A 26,828-nucleotide genomic window follows, 5' to 3' on the forward strand; every position below is an offset into this window, starting at 1 on the left:
CTCAAGTCTCTGTCCTATGCTCTCTCTTCCTCTCTCTTTATATTCTCTTGGCTATCTCATTAGTTCCCAGGGGTTCAATCACAATTCTATGCAAATGCCTCTCAGATCAATATATCGAGCCTAATTTCTCTCTCAAAGTCTAGGCCCATATGACCAGCAGTCTGGTGGATATCTTATAGACATCTTGGACTCAAACTCATATTTTCTCCTAAACCTATCCCTCTTCTAAATTTTCCTTTTTCTGTTAAGGGTCCCACCATATTTCCAGGCACCAAGGATGGCAACCTCAGAGTCTCTTACCCTTGTCTCATGCTTTTCTCTCACCTCCCATCTCTGATCAGTTGCCGAGTCTTACTACCTTCCACATTATGTCATATCTGTGCCCACTTCTCACTTTATACAGCCTCTATGCTAGTTCAGATTGTCATCTGCTCTCAATCAAGACAGTGCAATGAGTAAGCCTCCCTGATTGTAGCCTCTCTCTTCTCTAATCCCTACAGTTGCAAAACTGATATTCCTGTAACACAAATCTAACCAGGTCACCTCACCACTCAAAAATCTTCAGTGGCTCCCTATTGATTATATAAAACCCTCAGCTTGTTACCAAAGTTTTTTTTTTTTACCTATTCCAGTCTTATTTCACATTATTACCCTTTACATAATCTGTTTCTCAGTCAAAATGGCCTGACTGCTCCCAGTATATAACATTTTACCTCCAACCCCTGTGCTTCTGTGGAGGCTGCTCCCTATGTCTGTTATGTGTGTGTGTATATGTGTGTGTGTGTATGCATATATATATATGTGAAGGCTGACCCTATGTCTGTAATATATATGTACATATGTGTATATGTGTGTATGTGTGTACACACATATACAGACATACACACACACGTCTCTCTCAGAATCCCTGGATTCCTCTAAAACATAGTTCAGGTACCACTTTCTACATAAGGCCTTTTCTGACCTATGTTCCTTCTTTAAATTACATATACTCATCCCTATATATTTTATTGAACAAGTAGAATGTAATCTGCTTAAGGGCAGGAACTGTTTCACTTTTGTCTTACACAGAGTAAAGGCTTAATAAATGTAAGCTGACTTCAGCTGAATTTTGCAGGGGATGCCCAATATGTGCTATGATCTGAAGTCAATAAGCATTTATTAAGCACTTACTATATGCCAGATAGGGACGGCTAGGTGGTGCAGGAGATAGCGCACTGGGCCTGGAGTCAGGAAGACTCACCTTCCTAAATTCAAACCTGGCCTCAGACATGTACTAGCTGTGTTTCCCTGGCAAGTGGTTCCCCCTGTTTGCCTCAGTTTCCTCATTTGTAAAACAAGCTGAAGAATAAAATGGCAAACCACTCCAGTATCTTTGCCTAGAAAACCCCAAATGGGGTCATGAAGAGACAGACATGAATAACAACATATGCCAGATACCATGCCAAGCTCTAGGGATACAAAGAAAGGCAACAGACAGTCCCAGGTCCCAAGCAGCTCATGGTCTAATCAGGGAGACAATATGCAAATAACTATGTACAAACAAGATATATACAGTACAAACTGGAGATGGTCAGTAAAGGGAAGGCACTAAGACTACGGAAGACTGGAAAACGCAGCGAGAATACTCCTAGTTACTAAGTCCTTAGACTGCCAATAATCTACCATTACTAAACGTAACCTCAGAGCAGCTCCAACCCTTCATCCACAAGGTTGCTCCTGATGGGATGCAATGATGTTTCACCTCAGACATGAAAATCTCTCCAGGATTTAACCTACTGGGCCTCTGGGCTCCAAATTCCTCTAGATTTCTGAGGAGTTTGCAGGAAATCTAATAATAGCTCTGTGCTAGAACGAAGGCAAGATTATGCTCAGATTCAAGGAACTCTGTGAAACCAAGGAAGAGCCTCAGCATCTAAATGGGACTGGAGAGGGCTTAATCTGACAGAAGGTCATGTCATATGGTTCTCTATCAAAAGGTGACATCACCTGCAATGATCAGCTTTGGGTGGAAGAGGCGGGCATTTTCTTCTAGTTTGTCATAGTCGATATAGCCGGTATTTGGGTTTACCTATGAAAGAAGAATAATCAGATAAAACCAGTTAAGTTAAACCAAAAAGTTCCTCTCTCCCCCTTAGACTCATCCCACAATAGTAAACAGTCAATAAGCATCTATTAAGTGCCTACTATCAGGCAGCATGGCAAGCGCTGAGCATAAAACTAGGAAAAAGCCAGTCCCTGTCCTCCAGGAGCTTACAACTTAATAGGGGAAGACAACACACCAAAGAAAGCTGAAAGACAGGGGGAAGCTAACAGGCTGGTGCCACGGTAGCAGTCACAGAAGTCCAAAATTATTGCAACAGGGAAGGAAATGAGGAAAAGTGTGAGGAGATATCTGTTCTGTTGTTGTTAATGAGATTCATTCCTCTACAACAGGCCAGCACAGCTTGGAGCCTATGGGCACATGGAAAGATTTCACACGGTCCATGAAAAATGTAGAAGAAGTCCTTGGGTGAGCTGCAGGTTGTGCAGGCCTGCTCTACCGATCAAGGGACATTCCTCTATTCAAACATGTGCAAATACAATCACGTTTTCTTCTCTGGTCCCAAAAGGCAAATTAAGGTGACTAATAATGAGGCTTAAGGGAATGGGAAGGAAATAACCAGGCAAATCAGAGGTATAGGAAAGAAGCCAATTTACTAAAATCGTTACCTTCTATGTAGTGGATTAGCCAACAAGAGAACACTTGTTTCTTAATGCCACAAAAAAGTCTCAGCCAGAAAAAGCAATACTTTGTCTCTAGGGTTGTATCTCTGGCTATGAGTTAACCAAAAGTGTCACATCGGATCAAATTTAGATCATAACATGACCCTTCGACAGGGGCAACAAGGAGTTTATAAGTCATGAAGAGAACATTCGCTCAATACAAGCTAGAACTATAGTGAGAAGTTCTCATCATCTTCAGCCGACTTCTTCAGGACCAACAAAGGCATCGCTGATAGAGAGTCACAGAATCACTAAACCAGAAGCGGTCTTAAGAGATTTAGGACATCATGAAATCTCGTCTGTAGGTGCAATGGTGTCATTTGTCTCTTTAAATGCTGTTGGAAATTGATGAATGAACATTCAAAGGTGTTACGATGTAACTTGTAGGTGGGTCTTTATTACATCACGTCTATTGATACGTGAAGAATGAGAAGCCGCCGAAAAACAAGGACTGTCTTTGGTGACTGACGTGTGGACTCACTACCTTTCATTACACAGTATTAGAGGTTTCATTAGAAACTCTTCCTAGGAAACAAAGCCTCCCTCCTTTACCTTATAGGGCATGGACTCAAAAAAGATGGAGGTGGCAGAGACTTTCTTCTTATCTGTCATGAACCCGTGGGTAAGGTGACCCCCATCAGGCAGGTCCAGACCCATAATCCTTCCATGTGGTTCCACCAGGGCTGTGTACACTGCAAAATTCGCAGGAGAACCTAGAACAGAGAGCAGATGACCTTTGCTGTCAGAGGGCCCAGGTTCAATGCCACCAATTGGAAATTAAGCCTTCAACCTTGACAGCAGCCTCCCTCCCCCAGATACTGGGAACCAACTTTCTTACCCCAGGGTGGCTTTATTTCTCTAAGCTTTTTCTGTGGTATCGTTTTAGGAAGACCAGGAAACCAGCCTTTCCCCCCATCCCGAAAAGTCTCCCTTATGAGCAAGTCTATCACTGGTGTCTGAAATTCTATCACCAGAGAATCCATTAACTTTGCTCATTGTTAAATTCTCTTGTGAGGGGTAACACAATGACCTACTGGTTATTCACACCTCAGTTTGAATGAATGATCGGATCCCTTTGGGGGCAAACCAAGAGCTCCTCTGGAGAGATAAATAAGGAAGGTTTTGAGAGATAAAGTGGAGTCAGGGCAGTGCCATGGGAGGACAAGCTGAGAAAGCCTGCAGTCACCGAGGGGCATGAGTACATGGGTCAGGAATGGGGAAATGTGCTGAACACAGTGGGGAAAGGGCTGTGCCTATTTCAATGTCACATCCAGAATCAGTCTCGGGTTGGTGTTTCAAACTCCTTTCCTAGGGCACGGCGGGCATAAGTCCATCCATACAGTTCTAAGCTGGACAGAACTACACAGACATGGTAGTTACCTGAGTACGGCTGAACATTGACCCCCCAGCTTTGTGGGTCCAGGCCATAGACCTGCAGAGCCCTCTTCTGACACAGAATCTCCAATTCATCCACAAACTGGGTGCCGCCATAATACCTAGAGGATTGACGAGGAGGAAGAGTCTTACAAACATCCCAGGATTTGGTAGAATGTCTAAGGTGAGTACAGAGAGCACACATGTTTAGGGAGTTCAAGCAATGGCAACCTGAGAAGGAAGGAATGAAAAGACCAATACTCTCTCAAGGGAACAGTTCCTAAATTCCATGCCCATTTGAAGCAGAGTGTGGCAGTAGAATAAAGGGGGAACTTAGGAGTTAGAAGACCTGAGTTCAAATCCCAAGTTGGTTACTGACCAAGTCACCTAGGTTAAATCTGAAATGACTGGTCCTCAGTTCTGTCATCTGTAAAATGAGATGATTATCCCTGGGAAGCTAATGTTTTATCAGTAACTGGAATCTGCTTCCTGGTGGGCAGCAATCTCCAGAGAACCGAACATAATTGGGGACGGAGAGAGAAACCACTGCAAGTTAAGAGCTGGAAAGCAGCCCCTACCACAAGAGGCTGCTTCATTTTTCTCCAACCCTCATCAAGTCGACTGACCAGGTAGCAGCCACAACTTTCCTAGGGGTTATGCCTTAACAGAATCCATTCTTCAGAGTGACTACAAGAAACCAGCCCTCGTCCTCCTCATTGGCTTCTATCATTCTGGAGGACAGGAAAATTATGGTAAGAATGAACTGAGATCTTAAAATCTGCTCTAAGCAGGCCAACCACACCATAGAATGATAGTAAAGGCTTAACTTCTGAAAGTAGGAGTGGGGTGAGCCATAGCTCAGTCAAAGGCTTGGAGGTCTTACTCTGGAGATTTCAGCTGTGTTGATTCTACAAGAATTCAAACTTTCAGATTCCCTTACTTCTTGAGGAGTAAACCTCAAGCATTGGGGAAAATTATGAAAAATCTCCTTTTCAGTTTCTTTAGAAATATGAAGAAATCACATATTCCTCTAAAGTCCTTTCTAAAATCCTTGGAAAAGGCCCTTGGGACAAAAAGTTTTTCTTAGGGCAGCAGATTAAGTGTGGTACCCTAAGACATTAACTCTGATCTGGTTCGCCTCATGGCCTCTATCGTTTTTTCCAGTAAGAAAAGATTAAGATGTCAATGGGAGGGAGAAGGTATCTTTATTTAACTTCATAGGAATGGGATAGTGTCTAGGTTGCTCAACTTTCTGGTGTGTTAACCCAAACTGAATTTTAAGATATCTTTTTCCCCGTTCAAGATTCCTATAAATGCTACCTGAAATCCTGGGGCGAAGTCATGTGAGAGGGCATAGGAGAGTATGCCAGGTTGGATGATTCTCTCTTCAAGCCAGAAGGGGCTTGGATATAGATTAATGTCAAATTAAGCCGAAATCTCAAAGTATAGCTTTAATATTTTTTCTTCTTCAACAACCTGCTCTGTTCACATACCTCTGACCTGGGAATCCTTCTGAATACTTATTATTCAAGCAAGAACCCAGAGCTTCCAGAACCGCTCGGCTTGCAAAATTCTCTGAAGCAATTAGTTCTAACCCGGTCTTCTGGCGATGATTTTCCTTCTTAATGATTGTATATACCTGTTGAGAGTAAAACAGATTATTAAACAAGTTGAATTTTCCAATCTACAAGTCTGCTTCCCCCAAAGCAACAGTATCTTAAGAGTTAAAGGGTTAAGGAAGTAGGTCCTATTTTTTGTAGGTCCCATTTTGGGGCTCTGGTGGCTAGTCATGTCAAACCCAATCAAAGAAGAGCCCAATACAATCCATCCTAAGGGGGAAGATGTGACTTGCACTTGTTATCTAAGAAAGAACCAAGAGTTTAAAAATGAGCTGAGGGAGAAAAATAAAATAAGATTATGATGATTATCATTATGGGGGCATTTATTTATATTTCATCGATGTTATTTGATATGTTATAATTATATGTTATACATATTATGTATAAACCCGATATATTTATACTTAATATATCATTATGATGAGAGTACTTCTAAATTACAGCCCTTCAGGATCTTGACCTTTAAAGGACATTAGCATTTGATATGAAAGGAATCCTTTGAATATAAGGGAAAAAAACATACACAGTAGGAAACAGGAGGCTTGAATTCTAATCTTGGGGCTGCTGTTACTTATATAACATCTGGCAAGTCCTTCACCCTCTCCGGGGCTATTTCCTCATCTGTAAATGATCTTAGATTAGATAATCTCTAAGGTTCATTCTAAACCCAAACATTTTATGATTCTGTGATCTAGAGAGGCAGCTTGGCGGCCCACTGTATAAAGTGTTAGGCTTGGAAATCAGCAAGACCTCAGTTCAAATCCGACCTGAGACTTTTCCTATCTGGGGGACCTTGGGTAAGTCATCTTCTCGGTAAAGTTATCTTCTTTCAGCCTGAGTTTCCTCATCTGTAAAATGGGGATGTTAATAACATCTAGTCTCACAAGATTATTGTGAGAACAAAATAAGATATGCAAATCACCATATACATGTTGGCTATTATTATGTAGTCATTTTCCCCTAGACTTCCAGGTTTGGTGTTGCTCAACTTTCTGAATAGCTTAGATATAGATTAATTTGAATTGAGCCCAAATCTCAAAGTACAGTCTTATTATTAATATTTTTTTCTTCAACAACCTGCTGTGTTCACATACCTCCAGCCTAGGTATCATTTATAAGGCTGTCTTTTATAAAGTTAATTCAATAAATTCAATAAAAATAAACCTGTCTTTAAGCAAAAGTCCCAACATAATAATAATGAAAGCAATAATATTAGCAATAATAGCTAGCATTTACATAGCACTTTGAGATTTGCAAGCCCTTTACATAAATTATTTCATTTGAATTTTCACCAAAAATCAGAATTTCACAAAGAACAAGCATTATAAATTATTGTCCCAAGGAAAAAAAATCCTTTTTGGTAGACAATGATAAGGACAAGCATATTCCTGTACACAGGTGTTCTCCAGCATAAGAATCCATTATTACCAAGTGGTCTCTCACCTCTATATCATTGTCTTTCAGCGGCTGTGTCAGCATATCTTTGTGAGCTTCCCAGAGGTTACCATTATGGTTATCTCCATTGACTTTTGAGGCCATACTTCTGGTCTAGGGATTCCTAAAACTGAAAGGGCCGGGGGAGGAGGGTAAAAGTTAAAAAAAAAATGAATTTGCAAATCTTCAAAATGAAATACAGTGAAAACTCTTCCTGGTCCATTGTATTTCCTTTCTTAAAAACATGCTGAATGAAAACTTGTTCTCATTTCAAAAATGCTTGCCAACTGCCTCCCTATGATGGACCTGACACACAAATGGAGCTTATTAAACAAGCTATAGGTTAATAACATAATAGTTCTCACTGATAAAACAAGAGCTCTTTCTTTACAATAATCCTATGAGATTAGCAATTCTAGGAAACTCTGGCTCTGAAAGGTGTAAGGGTCACATAGCTAATAAACTGGGATTTGAACCCCAAGGCTAGGGCTCTTTCCCATACACAATGTTATCTTTAAATTCCACCTTCCTCAAGAAACTTTTCCTCACCCTCCAAGCCCAAGGATCATAAATTCCTTTCTCTAAATTCCTATACATAATAGTCCTACTGAGGCTATTACCATACTTGTAATGGTAATTAACTTTTCCTTTCCTCAATTAAACTATAGGATAGGCTCCTTTAGGGCTAAGACCTGATTATTGTTAATGTGTTAGATAAGCATCAGCTAAAAGAATGGGCAGGTTTACTCTACAAAAAAGATGATCAGGGAGGCCCAGATAGCAGCCTGAAGTATCTATTACCCATAGAAGTGATTAAGGCTAGGTGACAAATGAAGGAAAAAATGGCCTTTTTTACCTAGTTAAACAAATCAGTGTGGGAGGGGAAGACCCTCAGAGTTTCTGCCCAAAACAGAAACAACCGCCATTTACACTCACTCTGAGTCATCCGCCCAAACAATGACCAAGTGAGGACTTGGGTTGGGACCTATTGTTGGCCAGTCAATGAGAGCCAGAGTGATTTGGGTTTAAGGCATGGTCGTTAAGAAAGAAGTAAGCCTGTAATCCCCAAGATATATTTCGAGGTTTCAGTGGTCAAAATTTACATTTCTTTGGGCAGAGCACCTGCAGGCAAAGGTATGATATCCCATATAAACAGAGGGAAAGAAGGGAAGGAAAGAAGGAGAGAGGGAGGAAGGGAGAGAGGGAAGGAAAGAAGGAGGGAACTGGCCAGCTGGGTATCCTTTGGGCAGCTCCTACTACTCACAGGTTATTGTTTGTCCTTTGTTCTGGTAGAAGACCATGACACCAGGAAGGTGGAGGGTGAGGAAAATGGTGGATGAAAGCAATAAGCAGTGACCAACAGGATCTCCCCACAATAAATAATTTTTAAATATATCTACAGTATCTCTCGCATTTATTTGTCTCCACTTTAATGTTCTTATTATCACTTGCCTAGACTATTGCGGGGCAGGCCTGGGCGGGGAGGGCGCGCGGTTATGAGGTGCGTCAGGCCTAACCTGAGTTCAAATCCAGCACCAGACATTACCTGTGTAACCTTAGGCAAGTTACTGAACCCTGTTTACCTCAGTTTCCTTATCTGTAAAATGAGCTGGAGAAGGACAGGGCAAACCATTCCAGTATCTTTGCCAAGAAAACCCCAAATGGGGTCACAGAGTCAGACACGACCGTATTACAGCAACATCCTAAAAGTTATTCATGGGGCCATTCCCTTCCCCCCTCCAATCCAGCCTTCATGTCACACTTAAACATTTAAAAGGGGCTTAGAGGTCATTTAGTTCTAACCCTTCATTTTACAGGTGACAAAACTGAGGCCCAGAAAAGTTAAATAACTTGCCCAAAGGCACACAGCTAAATGAGCAGTAGAGGCACAGTTTGAATGCGGGTCCTCCATTCTTAATTCAAGGCTTGTTCCATTGGAGCGGCTTTCTCAGACTCTGTCAGATTAATCTTTAAACAGATATCTGGTCAACCTTTGACCTGGAAATCCTCAGTTTATTTTTACATGGGATTTACTATCATGAATATTCTCTCTGCAGGGGTAAAGATTCTAGGAATTAGCTTGTCTTCTAATACACTATAAGCTTTATGGGTTGTTTTTAAAAAGTACCTTTGGCAGCTACTTTTTCCAGCAAATAATTATTGTAATGAACTTTGAATAACTTTCACCCAAGACAGAAGTCTTACATAAATGCTCAAAGGACAGCTTATTTGCTAAAGTTATGCAAGAAGTTTAAGTGGACTTTAGGCCATCCCAAATCCACCATTTCTGGGCTGTGTAACTTTGAATAATAATAGCTAACGCTTATCAGGCACCATGCTAAGTGCTTTATAATTACCAGTTATCTCAGCTGATCCTCATGCCAACCCTGGGAGGTAGGTATTACTATTTATCACCATTTTATAGAGGAGGAAACTAAGGTAAACAGAGGTTAAGTGACTTGCCAGGTAACACCACTAGTAAGTTTCTGAAACTGGATTTGAACTCTCTCTGCTTCCAGGCCCAGCCCTCTATCCACTACATCACCCAACCACCCCTTTAAAGCAAGTCGTTTGGCTGGATCTCAATTTTCCTCATCTGTAAAATGGAAAGTACATACTTCCTAGAGCTGCTTCATTGCAAATCTCTGATCCTGTAAGTAACTATTTGCTAGGCAAACATGCAGTTACAAAGGACTGAATAACGTAATAAATATCAAGGTTATTATTTGATTCCGCTTATTTTCTGACAGTAACAAAAAACCAAAAGGCTAAGTCTGACCTTGGGCCTACCTTCTTATTAGCAGCGTCATAAACCCAGCCACCCCAGAAAAACACAAATCTTCAGGAATTACTGATCAATTTAACTCCAGTAACAGAGAGGTATTACTTTCCGTTGATGAATGTATTTCCTATCAGTATAAAGAGTTAAATATAGCCCATGTTCCAGAAAGAGAAGGCAGGGCTTGGAATTATATCATTGCTGGTCCTATGCCTAACTTATTTGCAGCAACTCGAGCTCGGCCCTCAAGCATGGGCAATGCAACCCAAGAAGCTTCGTTTCTGCTAACACACGTACATTCTGCCAATCAAATCCATGTGAAGATCACAGACCTAGTGAAGCTTGCCTCTTACGGTGGCTAAAAACACTCCAATCCTAGAACATAAAAACTTATGTTTGAACATTAACTACTCAAGGTCAAAAAACATGGAAAGTGCAAAAGCAGCATTTCCCAGCCACCAAATAACTAAAGTCCATTTGGGAAATGCCCTCTGCCAAGTGGCAGACCTGTCTTTAAAGGGCTTCTGTTCCAATAGCCTGTTTCCTAACTCACTCCCACAAAGCTATTTATTTCTCTCTTGGACAAGTCCGTTGATTTCATGACAAAGAACATCTTATCAATGTCACTGGATGAGAATATATTCAAAGAAGAATTAAGAAGGATCTGAGAAAGTTAATGAGAGGCAATAGTGGGTACTGAGAGCACACAAGAAGCTATTACTTGAGTCAGGAAAACCTGAGTTCAAGTCCTGACTCTGACACATACTGGCTATATGCCTCTGGCCAAGTCATTTGACCTAGGCAAACTTTTAAGACTCAAAACTTTGGGGCAGTTGTCAACATGCAAGGATGGAGGAAGGGGCATCAATTTAATTTGCCAATATCATCCTTTGTTCCACCAAATCTAATCAAACCTAGTAACTTTCAAGTTGACACCAGGACTTGTTGTTTGTCCTTCCTTCTAGAAAAAGACCACGACATCGGGAAGGTGATGTTATGACTTGCAAGTGAATTGGATTTAAATGAGGGAGGACTGTGCAAAGTCAGAGTTTCTGGCCAAAAGAGAAAACTACTGCTATTCACGCTTACTCTGAGCCATCAGGACCCAAACCACGAGGCTTGCACTGGGACCTATAAGTGGCCAGTCAACGAGAACCAGAGTGATTTGAGTTTAAGGCATGGTCCTTAAGAAAGAAATCGGGCCTGTAAACCCCAAGATATTTTGTGAGGTTTCCGTGATCAAAATTTACATTCCTTTGGGCGGAGCACCCAAAGGTAAGGGTATGATACCCCATGTGGACAGAGGAAGAGGAGGGAAGGGGAGAGGAAAAAAAGGAAGGAGGAAGGAAAGGAAGGACTTAATTACTCACTACATCACTATTCACAGCTCAGCCCCAGTCCCTCTAACTACTGAAAACTTGTGTACTAGAGTTATCTACTAGCAGCAGACACAGGATTTATGAGTTGTATTCATATCCACCTGCTTTTCTGAAACACCATACCTAAGCTTCCTCCCCTGAAATAAAAGTTTAATAGGACCTCAAGAGAGTTGCACTTTGAAGGTGAGTATTTCATAATTTAAACAAGTATTCAGTGAAATACTTTGCCTTGAGTTACTTCTGTTGAGCTCCTTGGGGGGAAAGTTACCACAGAAATGTTAAAACTCAAAGGTCAAACTCAATTCGTACAGATAGAGGGGAAGGAGAAATACAAACGCAATTCGGAAGGATCAAAACAGGGTTGAAGAAGACAATACACAAGTTCAGGGAGAGGGGATCATTCATTCAAGAAAAGCACAGGGATTTGGAGTCCAAGGACAAGGATTCAAACATCACCTGTCACTTCCTGTGTAACCTTAGTTTCTTTATCTACAAAATGAGTGGATCGATTTAAAAGATCCGAGATCCCCTCCAGCTCTAAACCATGCGATTCTCTAGTAGTCTACTACAAGAACACAACCAGGTTCTGGGGGATAGATAGCAAGCACCTGGAATTTCTTCCCGGTAGGAAAATTCTACCCCCAACCCAGACTGCAGCGCATCTGTAGATCTAAGCAGAGAGGCTCAGGTAAGATACACCGCTACGAAGTGCCAGAGGCAGGATTCCAAAGCCAGTCTTCTTTCAGTCTACTCCCGTACTGTCCACATTCAGACAAGCAGCCTGTCCCCGGGGAACAAAAGATCAGAAGTCCAGAAGACACATGCACACGCTTTCCCCTCAGTTTAAAAAAAAAAAACAACAAAAAAACAAAAAACAAAAGAAAAAGTACGAAACCCACCCCTCTGAAAACTTCCTCCCGTTTTCCCATACGCAAAGAAACCAAGCCAGGTGAAAGACCCCGACACTCTCATTCATCACGACCCTGTGATCTTTCCGGGCACGGGTAATCTTTGGCTTAATGTATTTGACCTTGGCTTAGGGGAAAGAGCGGAAATCAGCTCGCTCACGAAGAGCCAATCTGGTTCTTCGCTAGTAAAACAAGGAGCCCGAACTGGTGTTTCCAGTCCCACCAGGTGCCAGATGTGCAAAGAAGGGCCAAGTCCTTTCTCTACTACCTCCCTAGAGTCTCAGTCATCGAAGATCCCCTAGAGGGTCCCCTTTTTGGGGGAGTGGATGGAGGTTACACACACACACACACACACACCCATATGTGTGTGTGTGTGTGTGTGTGTGTGTATATCTTTGGCGAACTTAATTCTCTGAACTAATGCACGAAATGAAATACACAGGATTGCAAAGGAAACCAATTCTGGTGAGATACAGTATCTAAATATGAATAACAACAAATCCACAAATTCAGCTCCCACGTGCAGAACCCCCGCCCCAGAGTTACATCCGGACTGCAAGGAGAGCTCCCCAGAATTCAGGGGAGGATGGGGTTCAGGGTTTTGAACTCGCCTAAGGTCTGGGTGCGCAGCCCTGCCAACGGGCGCGGACACTGGGCCACACTTACCTGGGGTCGGGCTGGGGAAGGGAACCCTCCTCCTGCGCAGGACACCGAGAGAGGACGAGAAATCTCGGTTGGGGTGTTTGGGTGTGTCTCTGAGACCCCTACCCTTTCCTACGGGAGGCCCGTTAGTTACTCCTCTCTACTGCAACACCCCCCAACCTCTTAGGACCCCGGGACCCCCGGAGACCTCCCAGAGACAAGAGCGCGCGTAGACCACGTGACGCGGCTCCCCAGACCAGGCCTTAGCCTCAGCCCGCACAGCTAGGAGAGCCCCAAAGCCGGCCGGTCCCGTACCTGCGCGGGCACTAATCCTCAAGTAGCAGCCGAACATCCAAATGAGACCTTCTTCAGTCCAGGGCTAGAGCCTTCCATCCACTGAGATTCTATAGGCGGGAATGGCTGGAGAGGGTGGGCGGAGCCGACTCGGTGTAGGACCAGGCACGAGGAAGCAAGTTTTGCTCCGCCCCTTTCCTGCTCCTCCGGACGCTATAGGCTGGAATGGCAGTTGTAGGCGGAGCCGACTCGCTCCCGGAAAGGGCAAGAGCGAGTTTTCCCTATGTGAGATCTCTATTTGGCGCCCCGCCTTCCCTCCACCGATCTCCGCTCATTGGCTGAAATGACGGTGTGGGCGGAGCCACTCAACCGGGGAGCGGGCACGAGGGCGCAAGTTTTGCAGTGAAAGAAAGGTCTCTATTTGGCGCTCTTCTGGTCCCTCCAGAGCCCCGCCCCTTCTCGGCTCCATTAGACTCTCTGGGCAAGAATAGCAGGGGTGGGCAGACCCCACGTGTCCTAAGAGAGGGTACCAGGGTGCAGTTTTGCAAAGAAAGGGAGGTAACTGGGCTCTAGTCTGGCGCCTCTCTGTCTCGCAGCGCTAATGAGGGAGAAACAGATGCTGCTGTCATGCTGGTCCTAGATTGGAGCTGCCACGGTTTCAAGCGAGATTTTTAAAAAATTAGTTCTCACGGCATTTTCATGCCCGAGTGTGCCAAGTTCAACTAACTTGCCAAACTCCAAACTTAACTTATTATTTCTCAAACGAGCACTTTCCTTTCAATTCTCACTGCCACCACCCAAATCCAAGTCCTTATTTCTTACCTGGATTTAGGAAGAGTATCAACAAGCATTTATTAAGCATATGTATGCATGTATTCATATAGAGATATATGTGTGTATGTCCATGTGTATATATGTACATACAAATATATAAATTACATATATGCACATGCAAAGAAAGACACACATAGACACACACACATATATAGTTCAAAACTGCCATACTCTTACCTGCGGGTGCTTTGCCCAAAGGAATATGCATTTTGATCCATGAAACCTCGAAAGATATCTTAGGGTTTACAGGCTAGATTTCTTTCTTAAGAACCATGCCTTAAACCCAAATCACTGGCTATCATTGACTGGCCAACAATAGGTCCCAGTCCAAGCATCACTTGGTCATTGTTTGGGTGAGTGAGTGTAAATGGCAATTGATCCTGTTTTGTTCAGAAATCCTGAGGGTCTTCCTCTCCCAGATTGATTTTTTTTTTTGACCAGGTAAAAGAGGCCATTCCTTGCCTCATTTCTTACCTAGCCTTAATCACTGAATGGGTGTTGCCTCAGTCAAACTGAGACTCTTAAAGACCTTAGCTTAAAAAGATATCCCATTGCATCCAGGGCCTTCTCCAGTGGTCCTGATCTATATTTTGCCACTGGACCCAGTGAGTGAGTGAGGCTGATGGCTTTGCACAGCCCTCTCACTTCAATCTAATTCACTCGAAGGTCAGGGCATTGTCTTCCTGACGTCATTGTCTTCTTCCAGAACAAAGGACAAACAGCAGCAACAGCCACAGGGAGCAGTCAGTGAAAAGGCATTGAGTCAACACATGAAGTGACATAAGGGAGAAATAGAAGGCCAATGTCTCTGGATTGTGGAGTGTGTGGAGGAGAATAAAGTGCAGGAAGCTTGTAAAAGTAGGAAAAAGTCTTCAAATGTGAAGGGTTTTAAAAACCAGAGGAGTTTATATTTGATCCTGGAGGTGATAGGGTACCATTGGATTTGAGATTGGTGTGGGGAGAGACTTGAGGCAGGGATACCAATTAAAAGTCTATTGCAATAGTACAAGCTTTACAAAGCCAATGGTCACATTTTTTGGAATTTTGCAAGCCAGTTGTTAAGCATAGCCAGTAAGAAATGCAATCAGTTCCTGCACCAGAAATGTTATTTGTCGATTTAAAAGAATTAGTCCAACCAAAGCAGATGTTATTTTCAATATATTATTGCCTACATTAACTGATTGTGTCTTTAATAATGAATGTTGGACTACCAAAAATTATTTTATGGAGCTAGAAAAAAATAACAAAATTCATCTGGAAGGACAAAAGGTCCAGAACATCAAGGGAATTAATGAGAAATGCGAGGGAAGGTGGCTTAGCTGTACAGATCTTAAATTGCATTATAAAACAGCAATCATCAAAACAACTTGGTACTAAGAAATAGAGTAGTGGATCAGTGGACTAGGTAGGAATGCAAGACACAATAGTCAATGACTATAGTAATATAGTTTTTGATAAATCCAAAGACTCCAACTTCTGGGATAATAACTCACTATTTAATAAAAACTGCTGGGAAAACTGGAAAATAAAATGGTAGAAACTAGGCATAGACCAACATCTTACACCCTACACCAAGACAGAGTCAAAATGGGCACATGATTTAGATATAAAGGCTCATACTATAAGCAAACAAGGATAGCAAGGAATAGTTTACCTGTCAGATATATGGAGAAGGGAAGAATTTATGACCAAACAGGAGATAGAGAACATTATGAAATGCAAAATGGATGATTTTGATTATACTTAATTGAAAAGTTTTGCACAAACTAAGCCAATGCAACCAATATTAGAAGGAAAGCGGAAAGCTGGGAAACAATTTTTATGGCCAGTGTTTCTGATAAAGGCCTCATTTCCAAAATACATAGAGAACTGAATTGAATTTATAAGAATACTAGTCATTCCCCAATTGATAAATGGTCAAATGATATGAACTGGCAGTTTTCAGAAGAAGAAATTAAAACCACCTATAGTCATATGAAAAATGCTCTAAATCATTATTGATTAGAGAAATGCAAATCAAACTATTCTGAGGTACCACATCATACCTATCAGATTGGCTAACATGACAAAACAGGAAAATAATAAATGTTGGTGAAGATGTAGGGAAATTGGAACAAAAAAATGCGCTGTTGGTGGAGTTGTGAACTGATCCAACCATTCTGGAGAGCAATTTGGAACTATGTCCAAGGGTCTATAAAACTGTGCATATCCTTTGACCCAGCAACACCACTTCTAGATCTGTATCCCAAAGAGATCATAAAAAAGGGAAAGGGATCCACACGTAAAAAACTATTAATAGCAGCTCTTTTTGAGGTGGCAAAGAATTGGAAATTAAGGGGATGCCCATCAATTGGGGAATGGCTAAACAAATTATGGTATGTGAATGTAATGGAATAATATTGTTCTATAAGAAATGATGAATAGGAAGATTTCAGAAAAACCTGGAGACTTATATGAACTGATACTGAGTGAAAGGAGCAGAATCAAGAAAACATTGTGCGCAGTACAATATTGGGCAATGACTAACTTTGATAGGCTTAACTCTTCTCAGCAATGCAAGGATCTAAGACAGCTCCAAAAGACTCATGATGGAAAATGCTACCCACATCCAGAGAAAGAATTATGATGTCTGACTGCAGATCCAAATATACTATTTGCTCTTTTTTCCCCTTCACTTTGTTTCTTTTCTTGTGATTCCTCCCATTAGTTCTAATTCTTCTTTACAACATGACTAATGTGAAAATATATTTAACATGAATGTATATGTAGAGCCAGTATAAGATCGCACATGATCTTGGCAAGGTGGGAGGGGAAGGAGGGGGAAAAAATTTAAAACTCAAAAACTTATTGAAGTGAATGTTGAAAACTAAAAATAAATTAATTAATTTTTTAAAAATAACATGAGAATTCCATGTTAAATTTGAACAAAGCATACGTTATGCAGCAAGGATTTTCAAAGTAAGACCTTGCTTTTAAGAGGCAGGTAGGTGACTAGGTAGTGGACAGAACTCTAGTCCAGAAGATTTTGAGTTCAAATTCTGCATCAGATACTAGCTGTATAACCCCAAGCAAATCATTTAACCTCTGTCTCAGTTTCTTCATTTGTAAAATGGGGATAATAATAGCATCTACTTCCCAGGGTTGATGTGAGGCTTGAATGATATATTTGTAAAAGCTTAGCAAACCCATCTAAATGTTATCATTATTACAATTACAGCTTCATAAAAATTCACTGGCTGATATTTTATTAAAAATATTTCCTTATCTCTTTTAGATGTCAAGTTTATACCTTTCTTGTTTGCCACCAATGTTTTCTCCAGTTGATATTTCTTTAATTTTATTGCTGTTGTGTTCAGATTTCTTTAAATGCTCAACTATACTGTTAAAGCTTAGAGTCAAGTACTTGTGTCTCTTAATATTTTCATCTTTATAAGAATCTTCATTTAAATAAAAACTCACCACCGTGTTCCTGGAAATGACAAATCTACACTAGTAAAGTTTGACAAATATCCTTTGATGTTAACTCTCTATCCAATTTTTAAAAAATTTTCCCTCATGGCATCAGAACTGGAGATTTTAAGGCAAGAAGAATAATTGTGACCTCACAGGATCCACAAAAAAGGAAAGAAAAGCATGGTATACAATACTGGGGTAAAGATCAAAGCAGAAGAAACAGACTGCGCACAATGGAGCTGAAATACATTGCTCTAGTGATAACGGCAGCTTACATTTATGTATAGTTCTAAGGTTTGCTGAGCACCATCTAATCCTCACAGTGGCCTCTAAGATAGATAGATCAGGTATTACAGATTTAAGACTGAGGCTCAGAGGTATAAAATGAGATTTCTTTACTCATAGGATTAGAAAGTAATAGATAGAGGAACCTAGATTGTTTTATTGCTTATTTAAGTAAAAATGTTTTATGGAGGAAAGCATTTAGCTATTCAACTTGGGATACCAGCAATGTTTGTCTTCTATTGCTCCGGTGGAGAATGAGGTTGATGTTTCTCCCTCATTGGCCAGGTGGTTAATATAAGGACTCTGGTGTGAGGCATGGAAAATGAGCTCAGAGCATAGGGATAGAAGGTATAGAGAGTGAGGGTCAGGAACCAGAGGGGCAAGGTCTCCTGCCACCATCGAGTCTGGCAGATACTTCCAGGGTCTGAGTTGACTCCAAAATCATTGTTTCCTTTCTTTTGTAAGCCTTGGGGATGAGCCTACTTATTTACTTTTCTTTCCCCCAGGCAATCAGGGTTAAGTGACTTGCTCAGGGTCACATAGCTACTATGTGTCTGAGTCCAAAACTGACTCCAGGGCCGGTGCTCTATCCACTGCACCACCTAACTGCCCCCATTTCTACCTTAGAGAAGGGTTTAAAAGTGTTCCTAGTCTTTTTCACTCCAGAACCACTTTTCTGTTCACATTATTCCATAAGAAATATTTCCATGTAGCTAATACTAGGTTATTTGGCTATAGGAAAGAATAGAAGTTAGTCACTTACATTTCAACGAAAAGTAAGTTCTGGGAATCTTGGGCATTTTTCCACAGGAGACAGGTGAAAGTGGGGGCTCTGTGGTAAAAATTAGAAAAGAGCATTTTCGCTGGAGACTAAGATAAGCCCATCATTAGCAGTGGGAACAAGAGCAGTGGAGAAAAAGGAAGAGATGGCTTTGGAGTCTGAGTTTTGGGTCCATTTCCCCCTTGTCCACCTTCCCAGGCATCGGTGCAATGGCCTGGCAACCCACTCTGGATCGAAGTTACGATAGTCCTAGGTTACAGATGGACAAAGGGGAGAATGAAGAACATTCCCAATAGAGATGGGGGTTCTTAGGGTCCTGGGTCAGCTCTCCCAGGGTAACCACAGGGAGGAAAGGACACTTCTGAGTCAGACAGCAGCTAAGGATTTTTACTTTATCTTATAATTCATCTCATAGTTATGGCCCTCAGGTGTCTCCTCACCCCATCCCCAACCCTGGCAGAAATGATAACTGCTCTCACTGGGAAGTTAGAGCAGAAGCATTGCATTAAATGCCTTCCTAGTCACCTCTTGTTTTGTGTCTCATTCCCTATTTATATTTCAATGAATAAAAGCTCGAGGGAGAAAAGAGAGTCACTAAAGGATGAAGCAAAGACTCCAGGAAAGTGAAGCAAAGAAGAGTTGAATATAATTAAATACCTTTAGTTTTATAATCTAGTCCCCTAAATGCAGACTCAATTTCATGGCCATTGCTAACTTGTTAATTTTCCATCAATACATGATATTCAGGTACTAACAACTGCCACACATTATCAACACTAGGACTGGTTTGTTACACTTATTCCTTCCACATTGTGATTTTCGCTATCATAGTTTTGATATGTCTTGGGTGGGCATAAAGAATTAAATGGGAATTTTGGGGGAGTTTTGCAGATGCTGCAGCTGACCTGTGAAAACCAGCAGATGACACAGAAAAAGTCTAGAAACTCAGAAATACATAAAATATATCTATAGTGTTCTATAATATAGCCTATGACCAAATACTTAACCCAAATTTTACAGTAAGGTACCGTAAACACCCCATAAAAGAAAAAAAAATGTTCAGACTTCTTCTCCAGTACAAAGGGATGGCCAAAAAAATTTACGCAAGTTTTCTAGACCTTTCAGGTACTGGGCCTCTAAGCCCCCCCCATTGTGGAAGGGATAGGTGTACTAATATGTTGTGAAATTGAGTATCATTAGAAGTCTGAACCCTTTCCGTGTCTTCAGTGTGTTCATTCTTCCTGGGAGAACATCCAGGTATTTATTCTATGTCTTCTATGTGCTGGATTCTGTGCTCAACACTTTTTTAAAATATAAATTTATTTATTTTCAGTTTTCAACATTCACTTCCACAAGATTCTGAATTCCAAAATTTCTCCCCATCTCTCTCCTCCTCCCACCCCAGGATAGTGTGCATTTTGATCACCCCTTCCTCCAATCTACCTTTCCTTCTGTTACCTCCCACCCCCTTCTCTTATCCCCTTCCCTTCTATTTTCCTGTAGGGCAAGATAGATTTCTATACCCCATTGCCTGTATATCTTATCCCAATTGCATGTAAACACAATTTTTGACATTCATTTTTAAAGCTTGAGGTCCACATTCCTTCCCTTCCTCCCTCCCTCCCTTCCTCCCCACCCACCCTCATTGAGAAACCAAGCAATTCAATATAGGTTATACATGTGTAGTCATGCAAAACACTTCCACAACAGTCGTGTTGTGAAAAACTAACTATGTTACCCTCTATCCTGTCCCACTCTCCATTTATTCTGTTCTCTCCTTTGACCTGTCCCTCCACAAAAGTGTTTGCTTCTGATTGCCCCTTCCCCCAATCTGCCATCCCTTCTATTATCTCCCTTCTCTCATCCTCTTCCCCTCTGCTTTCCTGTAGGGTAAGATAAATTTCCATACCCATTTGAGTGTGCATATTATTGCCTCTTTAAACCAAATCTGATGAGAGTAAGACTCCCTCTCACTTCTCCCCTCTCCCCCTCCATTGTAAAAGCTCTTTCTCGCCTCTTTTATGTGAGATGATTTACTACATTCTACCTCTCCCTTTTTCTTTCTCCCAGTACGTTCCTCTCAACACTTGATTTTATTTTTTAGGTATCATCCCTTCATATTTAGCTCACCCTGTGCCCTCTCTCTACATACACACACACACACGCATGCACACGCACACATATATGCACACACACACACATATATATACATACACACATACACATATACATAAACATATATACACATATACAGACACACACACACACACACACATATATATTCCCTTTAACTACCCTAATACTGAGAAAGGTCTCTTGAGTTACAAATATCATCTTTGCATGTAGGAATGTAAACAGTTCAACTCTAATAAGTCCCTTATGACTTCCCTTTCCTTGTCACTTTTTCATGTTTCTCTTGATTCTTGTATTTGAAAGTCAAATTTTCTATTCAGTTCTGGTCTTTTTAACAAGAATGCTTGGAAGTCCTCTATTTCGTTGAAATTCCATTTTTTCCCCTGAAATATTATACTCAGTTTTGCTGGGTAGGTGATTCTTGGTTTTAATCCTATCTCCTTTGATCTCTGGAATATCATATTCCAAGCCCTCCAATCCCTTAGTGTAGAAACTGCTAAATCTTGTGTTATCCTGATTATGTTTCCTCAATACTTCAATTGTTTCTTTCTGGCTGCTTATCATACTTTCTCCTTGATGTAGGAACCCTGGAATTTGGGTACAATATTCCTAGGAGTTTTCCTTTTGGGATCTCTCTCAGGAGGTGATCAGCGGATCCTTTCTATTTCTATTTTAACCTCTGGTTCTAGAATTTCAGGGCAGTTTTCCTTGACAATTTCTTGAAAGATGATGTCAAATCTCTTTTTTTTGATCATGGTTTTCAGGTAGTCCAATAATTTTTAAATTATCTCTCCTGGACCTATTTTACAGGTCAGTTGTTTTTCCAATGAGATATTTCACATTGTCTTCTATTTTTTCATTTTTTTGGTTTTGCTTTATAATTACTTGATTTTTCATAAAGTCATTAGCTTCCATTTCCTCCATTCTAATTTTTAAGGAATTATTTTCTTCAGTGACCTTTTGGACCTCCTTTTCCATTTGACCAATTCTGCTTTTCAAGGCATTCTTCTCCTCAATGGCTTTTTGGAGTTCCTTTGTCATTTGGGTTAGTCTGTTTGTAAAGGGGTTATTTTCTTCAGCATTTTTTGGGGTCTCCTTTAGCAAGCTGTTGACTCATTTTTCATTATTTTCTTGCATCGCTCTCATTTCTTTTCCCAATTTTTCCTCCACTTCTCATACTTGATTTTCCAAACCCTTTTTGAGCTCTTCCGTGGTCTGAGATCAATTCATATTTTTCTTGGAGGCTTTGGGTATAGGAGCCTTGACCTTGTCTTCCTCTGGCTGCATGCCTGGATCTTCCTTGTCAGTTAAGTGTGTAAAAAAACATCTTTTCACAAGAAAGTTACCTTCTATAGTCTTATTCTTTTCCCCTGTTTGCTCATTTTCCCAGCCAATTATTTAACTTTTGGACTCTTTGTTAAGTGGAGAGTATACTGCCCCAAGTTTCAGGGGTTTTGTGCAGCTGTTTTCAGAGATATCTTTAGGCACCTGTGACTTATCAGTTCCTCCAGAGAGGTGTGATCAAAAGAGAGGTGTTTACTCCTTTCCTGGCCTGTGCTCTGGTCCATGAGCAACCACAAGCACTCTTTTCTGCCCTGGAACCGTGAGGAGAGTACTCTCTCCTCAGCCACCACACATCAGCTCTGTCACATCAGCACTCCTCCTCACCCCAGGACCATCACCCAGGACTGCAACCCACATCAGCTGCTTCATTCTCCCACCATCTGTAGGCTGAGAGCTCTAGAAGCAGCTGCCACTGTAGCAGTGGCTGCTGCTGGTCTGAGACTGGGGCTGGGGCTCTTCTCTCACCCACTGACCTTTGAAGCTATCTTTGGCATTTGTGGGTTGAGAAGTCGGGAAACCACCGCAGCTGCCAGTGATTCGGTGTGCTGAGGTCTGCTCTAGTTCCATCTGTGCTGGCGTGGCCCAGGCCCGGCTGTGCTCTGCTCTGAGCACAGTGCAATAGACCCTTCCTGTCTGCCTTCCAGATTGTCTTGGACTGGAAATCTGCTTCGCTCTGTCATTCTGTGGCTTCTGCTGCTCTAGAATTTGTTTAGAGTCACTTTTACAGATATTTTGAGGCATTTGGGCGGGGAGAGCTCAATGAGGTCCCTGTTTCTACTCTACCATCATGGCTCCAGCTTTTGTGCTCAACACTTTTAAAAGCAAGACAAATTGACCATCTACCCTAAGGCACTCTCTGATTCAGAAAAACGTGAGGAAAATATGATCAGCTGAACTATAAAATGAAGGTGGAGGATTATGGTTTTTAATCCACTCTGCTACCAGCTTCCGGCTTATGGGAGACTTTATCTCATTCTTATTCATAGTTAAGATTACTATCTGTGTCTTTCTCTCAATCCTATTTTACACCCTGTTTATGCTTTTTTCTGTCCTTTCTCCCTTTCCCTCCTCACTAGAGTTTTCCTTTTGACCAGGACTCCCTCAATCTGCCTTCCCTTCTATCCCGCCCTTTCCTTTTCTTTCCCCTTTCCCCTCCTACTTCCTATAGGGTAAGTTAGATTTCTATACCTGACTATGTTATTCCTTCTTTGAGGCAAATCTGAAGAGAGTAAGGTTCAAATAATGCTCATCTCTGGTCCTGAGGTCTTTGCTTCTCTTCCTGTGATGTGATTTACCCTTTTCTGCCTCCTCCTTTCCTCTTCTCAGTACAATCCCTTTTCACCACTTAAATAGACTTTTTATCATCACATCTAAGTCAACTTATTCTTATGCCCTCTCTCTATGTATACCCTTCTAAATGTCATAATAAAGATACATTTCTCAAGAGTTACAAGTATCATTTTCCCATGTGGGTATGTAAACAGTTTGCTCTCATTGAATAACGTGTTGTTTTTCTTTCCTCTTTACCTTTTTATGCCTCTCTTGATTCTTATATTTGAAGATCAGATTTTCTGTTGAGCTCCTGTCTTTTCATCAGGAAGGTTTGGAAGTCCCCCTTTCCATCTCTTTCTCTGAAAATTCTGCTCAGTTTTACTAGGTAGTTGGTCTTCGGTTGTAATCCAAGCTCCTTTCATTTACAGAATATCCTATTCCAAGCCTTCCAATCTTTTAACGTAGAAGCTTCAGGATCCTGTGTATACCTGACTATGCTTCCATGATATTTAAATTGTTTCTTTCTGGCTGCTTGCAGTATTGTCTCCTTGACCTAATAATTCTGGAATTTGGATACAATAATCCTTGGTGTTTTCAATTTGGGATCTCTTTCAGGAGGTGGTGATTGGTGGATTCTATGATGACTATTTTACCCTCTGGTTCTAGGACCGCAGGGCAATTCTCCTTGATGATTTCATGAAAGATGCAGTGCAGGCTCCTTTTATTTTCACGGCTTTCAGGTGGACTAATAATTCTTAAATCATCTGTCCTGCATCTATTTTCTAGCTCGGTTCTTTTTCCAATGAAGTATTTTGTTTTCTTCTATTTATTCATTTTTCGACTTTGTTTGACTGATTCTTGATGTCTGCTAGAGTCATTAGCTTCAACTTGCCCAGTTCTAATTGTTAACAAACTGATTTCTTCAATTGGCTTTTGTACCTCCTTTTGCATTTGGCCCATTTTACTTTTTAAGTTCTTCTTTTCAGTGAGTTTTTGTGCCCTCTTTTCCACTTAGCCAAATCTAATTTTTAAGGACTTGTTTTCTATAATCCATTTTTTTTGTCTTTCTTTTTCCAGGCTCTTGAATCTGTCTTGAATATATCTCATTTCTTTTCCAAATCTGTCTTCTACCTCTCTTGTTTAACTTTTAAAATCCTTCTTAAGCTCTTCCAAAAAGGCTTTTTGGACAAAAGACCAGTTCATATTCCCCTTTGAGGTTTCAGATGTGGGTATGTTGACAATGTTGTCCTCTTCTGAATTGGTGTTTTGATCCTCCCTGTACCCATAATGAGAATCTATGGTCATTGTCTATATCTGCTTTTTGCTCATGTTGTTTGCCTATTTCCTGGCAGCTATTCTGCTGCAGCACAGGGGGCACTGACCCAAGGTTCTTGTGCTGGGGGCCAGGGACCTGGTCCTTGACTTTGTGTACTGGGGCCTCAGGTGCTGGCAGCTAGAGGATGTAGGGGTCATGCAGCTTACTTGGTGCTGAGCTGGGGTCAGCAACACTGGAACTCTCATGTTGGGGGTGGGGAGTCTAGGCCCTGGAGGACACCTGGGCTTCTTTAAAGCACTGGAAGGTTTGGCTGATGGAGTATGCCTGAGTGCCTAGAGCTGTGCTTCCTGGAGTTGTGCTGAAGCACAGGGGAGGTTTGGCTGCTGGAAGATACCTGCCTGGGGGTGTACATGGTGGTTTTCCAATGTGGAGTCCACTGGCTCCCCTGCCTGTGCCTTGCAAGGCATTCAGGGGTCCTGGTGTGGTCATTTGCCTGCTCCATCATTCTAGGGCTCAGGATCTCCCCCGGTTTGTGGACATGGGGCTTGCTGATGGCTTGCCGGGACGCCTCCAATCCTATACTGCTCCCCTTTTGCCAGAGCAGGTGGGACATTTTCTGTTCATCCCCCAAGTTTCCTTGGCACAAGAATGCTGCACCCCATATTTCTGCTGGCTCAGCTCTTCTAGGAATTTTCTTGGAGGGATATTTTCAGGGTTTTTATAGGTCAATGAGGGAGACTGAGAGCAGCTTACTGCTTACTTTGCCATCTTGGCTCGCATGAGACCCTCTGGGATTCTCATTTCAAAGGAGCTATTCTAATCTTGCTGTTATAAGTGAAGAGATGAAAGAGAGGATCCTAAGATGATAGATTCAGAGCCAGAAGGGACCTTGAGAGGCCATGTAGTCTTGTCCCCTCCTTCTAGAGATGAATGCAAATGGAAGGCTGCAGAGACATTGTCACTTATCTAATGCCCCACCTCTAGGACATGGGGATGAGGTGGGTTGTGGTCCATGAGGATTCCTTGGCATAGATACTGAAGTGGTTTACCATCTCCTTCTCCAGAAGATTAAGGCAAATAGAGGTTCAGAGACTTGCCCAGCATCCTACAGCTAATAAGTGTCTGAATTGGATTTGAATTCAGTTCTTCCTGACTCCAGGCCCAGTGTTCTATCCACTGAACCACCTAGCCATCTCCAAGACAAACAGAGGGCATCACAGGCCCAGGGTCACATACCTAGTAAGTGTCTGAGGCCAGATTTGAACTTAGATTTTCCTGACTCCAGGCCAAGAGCATTATCCACTGTGCCATCTAGTTACCGCTAAGTCAGGACAGAATATATATTTATATGGTGCCTACTATATGCCAGGCACTGTTAAGCACTTCACAAATATAATCTCATTTGATAACTCAGCAAGATGTTTTCCCCATTTTACAATTGAGGAAACTGAGGTAAATAGGGTTGAATGACTTGCCTAAGGTTGCATAGCTAGTAAGTGTCTGAGGTCACATTTGAACTCAAGTCTTCCCGAGTCCAGTCCTAACCCTCTTATCACAGCACCACCTCACTACCTCATACATGGCAGAGCCCAGATGAAAACCCAGATCACTGAGACTCTAAATCCTGAATTATCCAGTTCTCACATTGTATTTTTGCCCATTCTGTGACAGAAGCAACAAGACAATTAATTGGAAGTCATAGGATCACAGATTTAGAGCTCAAAAGGACCTTAGAAGTATCTAGTCTAGTCCCTTCACCATATTCCAGAGGAGGAGACTTGAAGCCCAGAGATTCAGCCACTTGTCCAGTCAATGCCCTTAGGGCCCAGCAGAGGCTGGACTGAAGAGCCTAGTGCCTCTGATTCCACAGGGAACATTCTCTGAACCAAGGCCTGTCCTATCAGACAAGTCACTTTGGGTAGTGGCTCTGCTGAGTCTCATGAGATTCCTCATCTGTAAAACAAACAGATTGGAGCTGATCATTCGCAAGGACTCTTTGAGCTCTGAAGGTGATGGTGCTTTGTTTTCTCTTCCACTTCTTATGGCAGAATGCTCTTGTTCCTGCTGACTGCTGTTACCTAGCTTGGTATGGTGACCGACTGCTGGGCCTGAAACTGAAAAGACCCAAGTTCAAATCCTATAGTGGATACTTTATTAGTGAGGTGACCCTAGTCAAGTCATTTTCTTAACCTCTCTTGGCCTCAGCTTCCCTCTGTAAGATGGGGATACCACCTACCTCACAGGGTGTCATAGAG

At 41.7% G+C, this 26,828-nt stretch overlaps 1 protein-coding gene across 4 annotated transcripts in view; it reads right to left on the reverse strand.

Annotated features, from left to right (window-relative positions):
* The window catches only part of SHMT1 (serine hydroxymethyltransferase 1), a 30,722-nt gene extending 17,315 nt beyond the window's left edge, over positions 1 to 13,407 (reverse strand). Inside the window, exons 1-6 of one of the 4 annotated variants that reach the window (XM_036740022.1) lie at positions 13,217 to 13,407; positions 7,203 to 7,323; positions 5,634 to 5,779; positions 4,147 to 4,262; positions 3,319 to 3,479; positions 1,990 to 2,071 (exon numbers count right to left, since the gene is read on the reverse strand). In XM_036740022.1, coding sequence (XP_036595917.1) covers positions 1,990 to 2,071; positions 3,319 to 3,479; positions 4,147 to 4,262; positions 5,634 to 5,779; positions 7,203 to 7,298 — 601 coding nt within the window. In that variant the 5' untranslated portion in view covers positions 7,299 to 7,323; positions 13,217 to 13,407. Of the gene's footprint in view, positions 1 to 1,989; positions 2,072 to 3,318; positions 3,480 to 4,146; positions 4,263 to 5,633; positions 5,780 to 7,202; positions 7,324 to 9,983; positions 10,169 to 12,250; positions 12,332 to 12,925; positions 13,133 to 13,216 lie in introns of those variants that run through there. The other 3 variants (XM_036740028.1, XM_036740041.1, XM_036740034.1) reach the window with 3 other exon arrangements.
* Between the last annotated feature and the right edge of the window lie 13,421 nt (positions 13,408 to 26,828).

This window comes from Trichosurus vulpecula, chromosome 1 (genome assembly GCF_011100635.1).
Source record: "Trichosurus vulpecula isolate mTriVul1 chromosome 1, mTriVul1.pri, whole genome shotgun sequence".
Lineage (NCBI taxonomy): Eukaryota > Metazoa > Chordata > Mammalia > Diprotodontia > Phalangeridae > Trichosurus > Trichosurus vulpecula.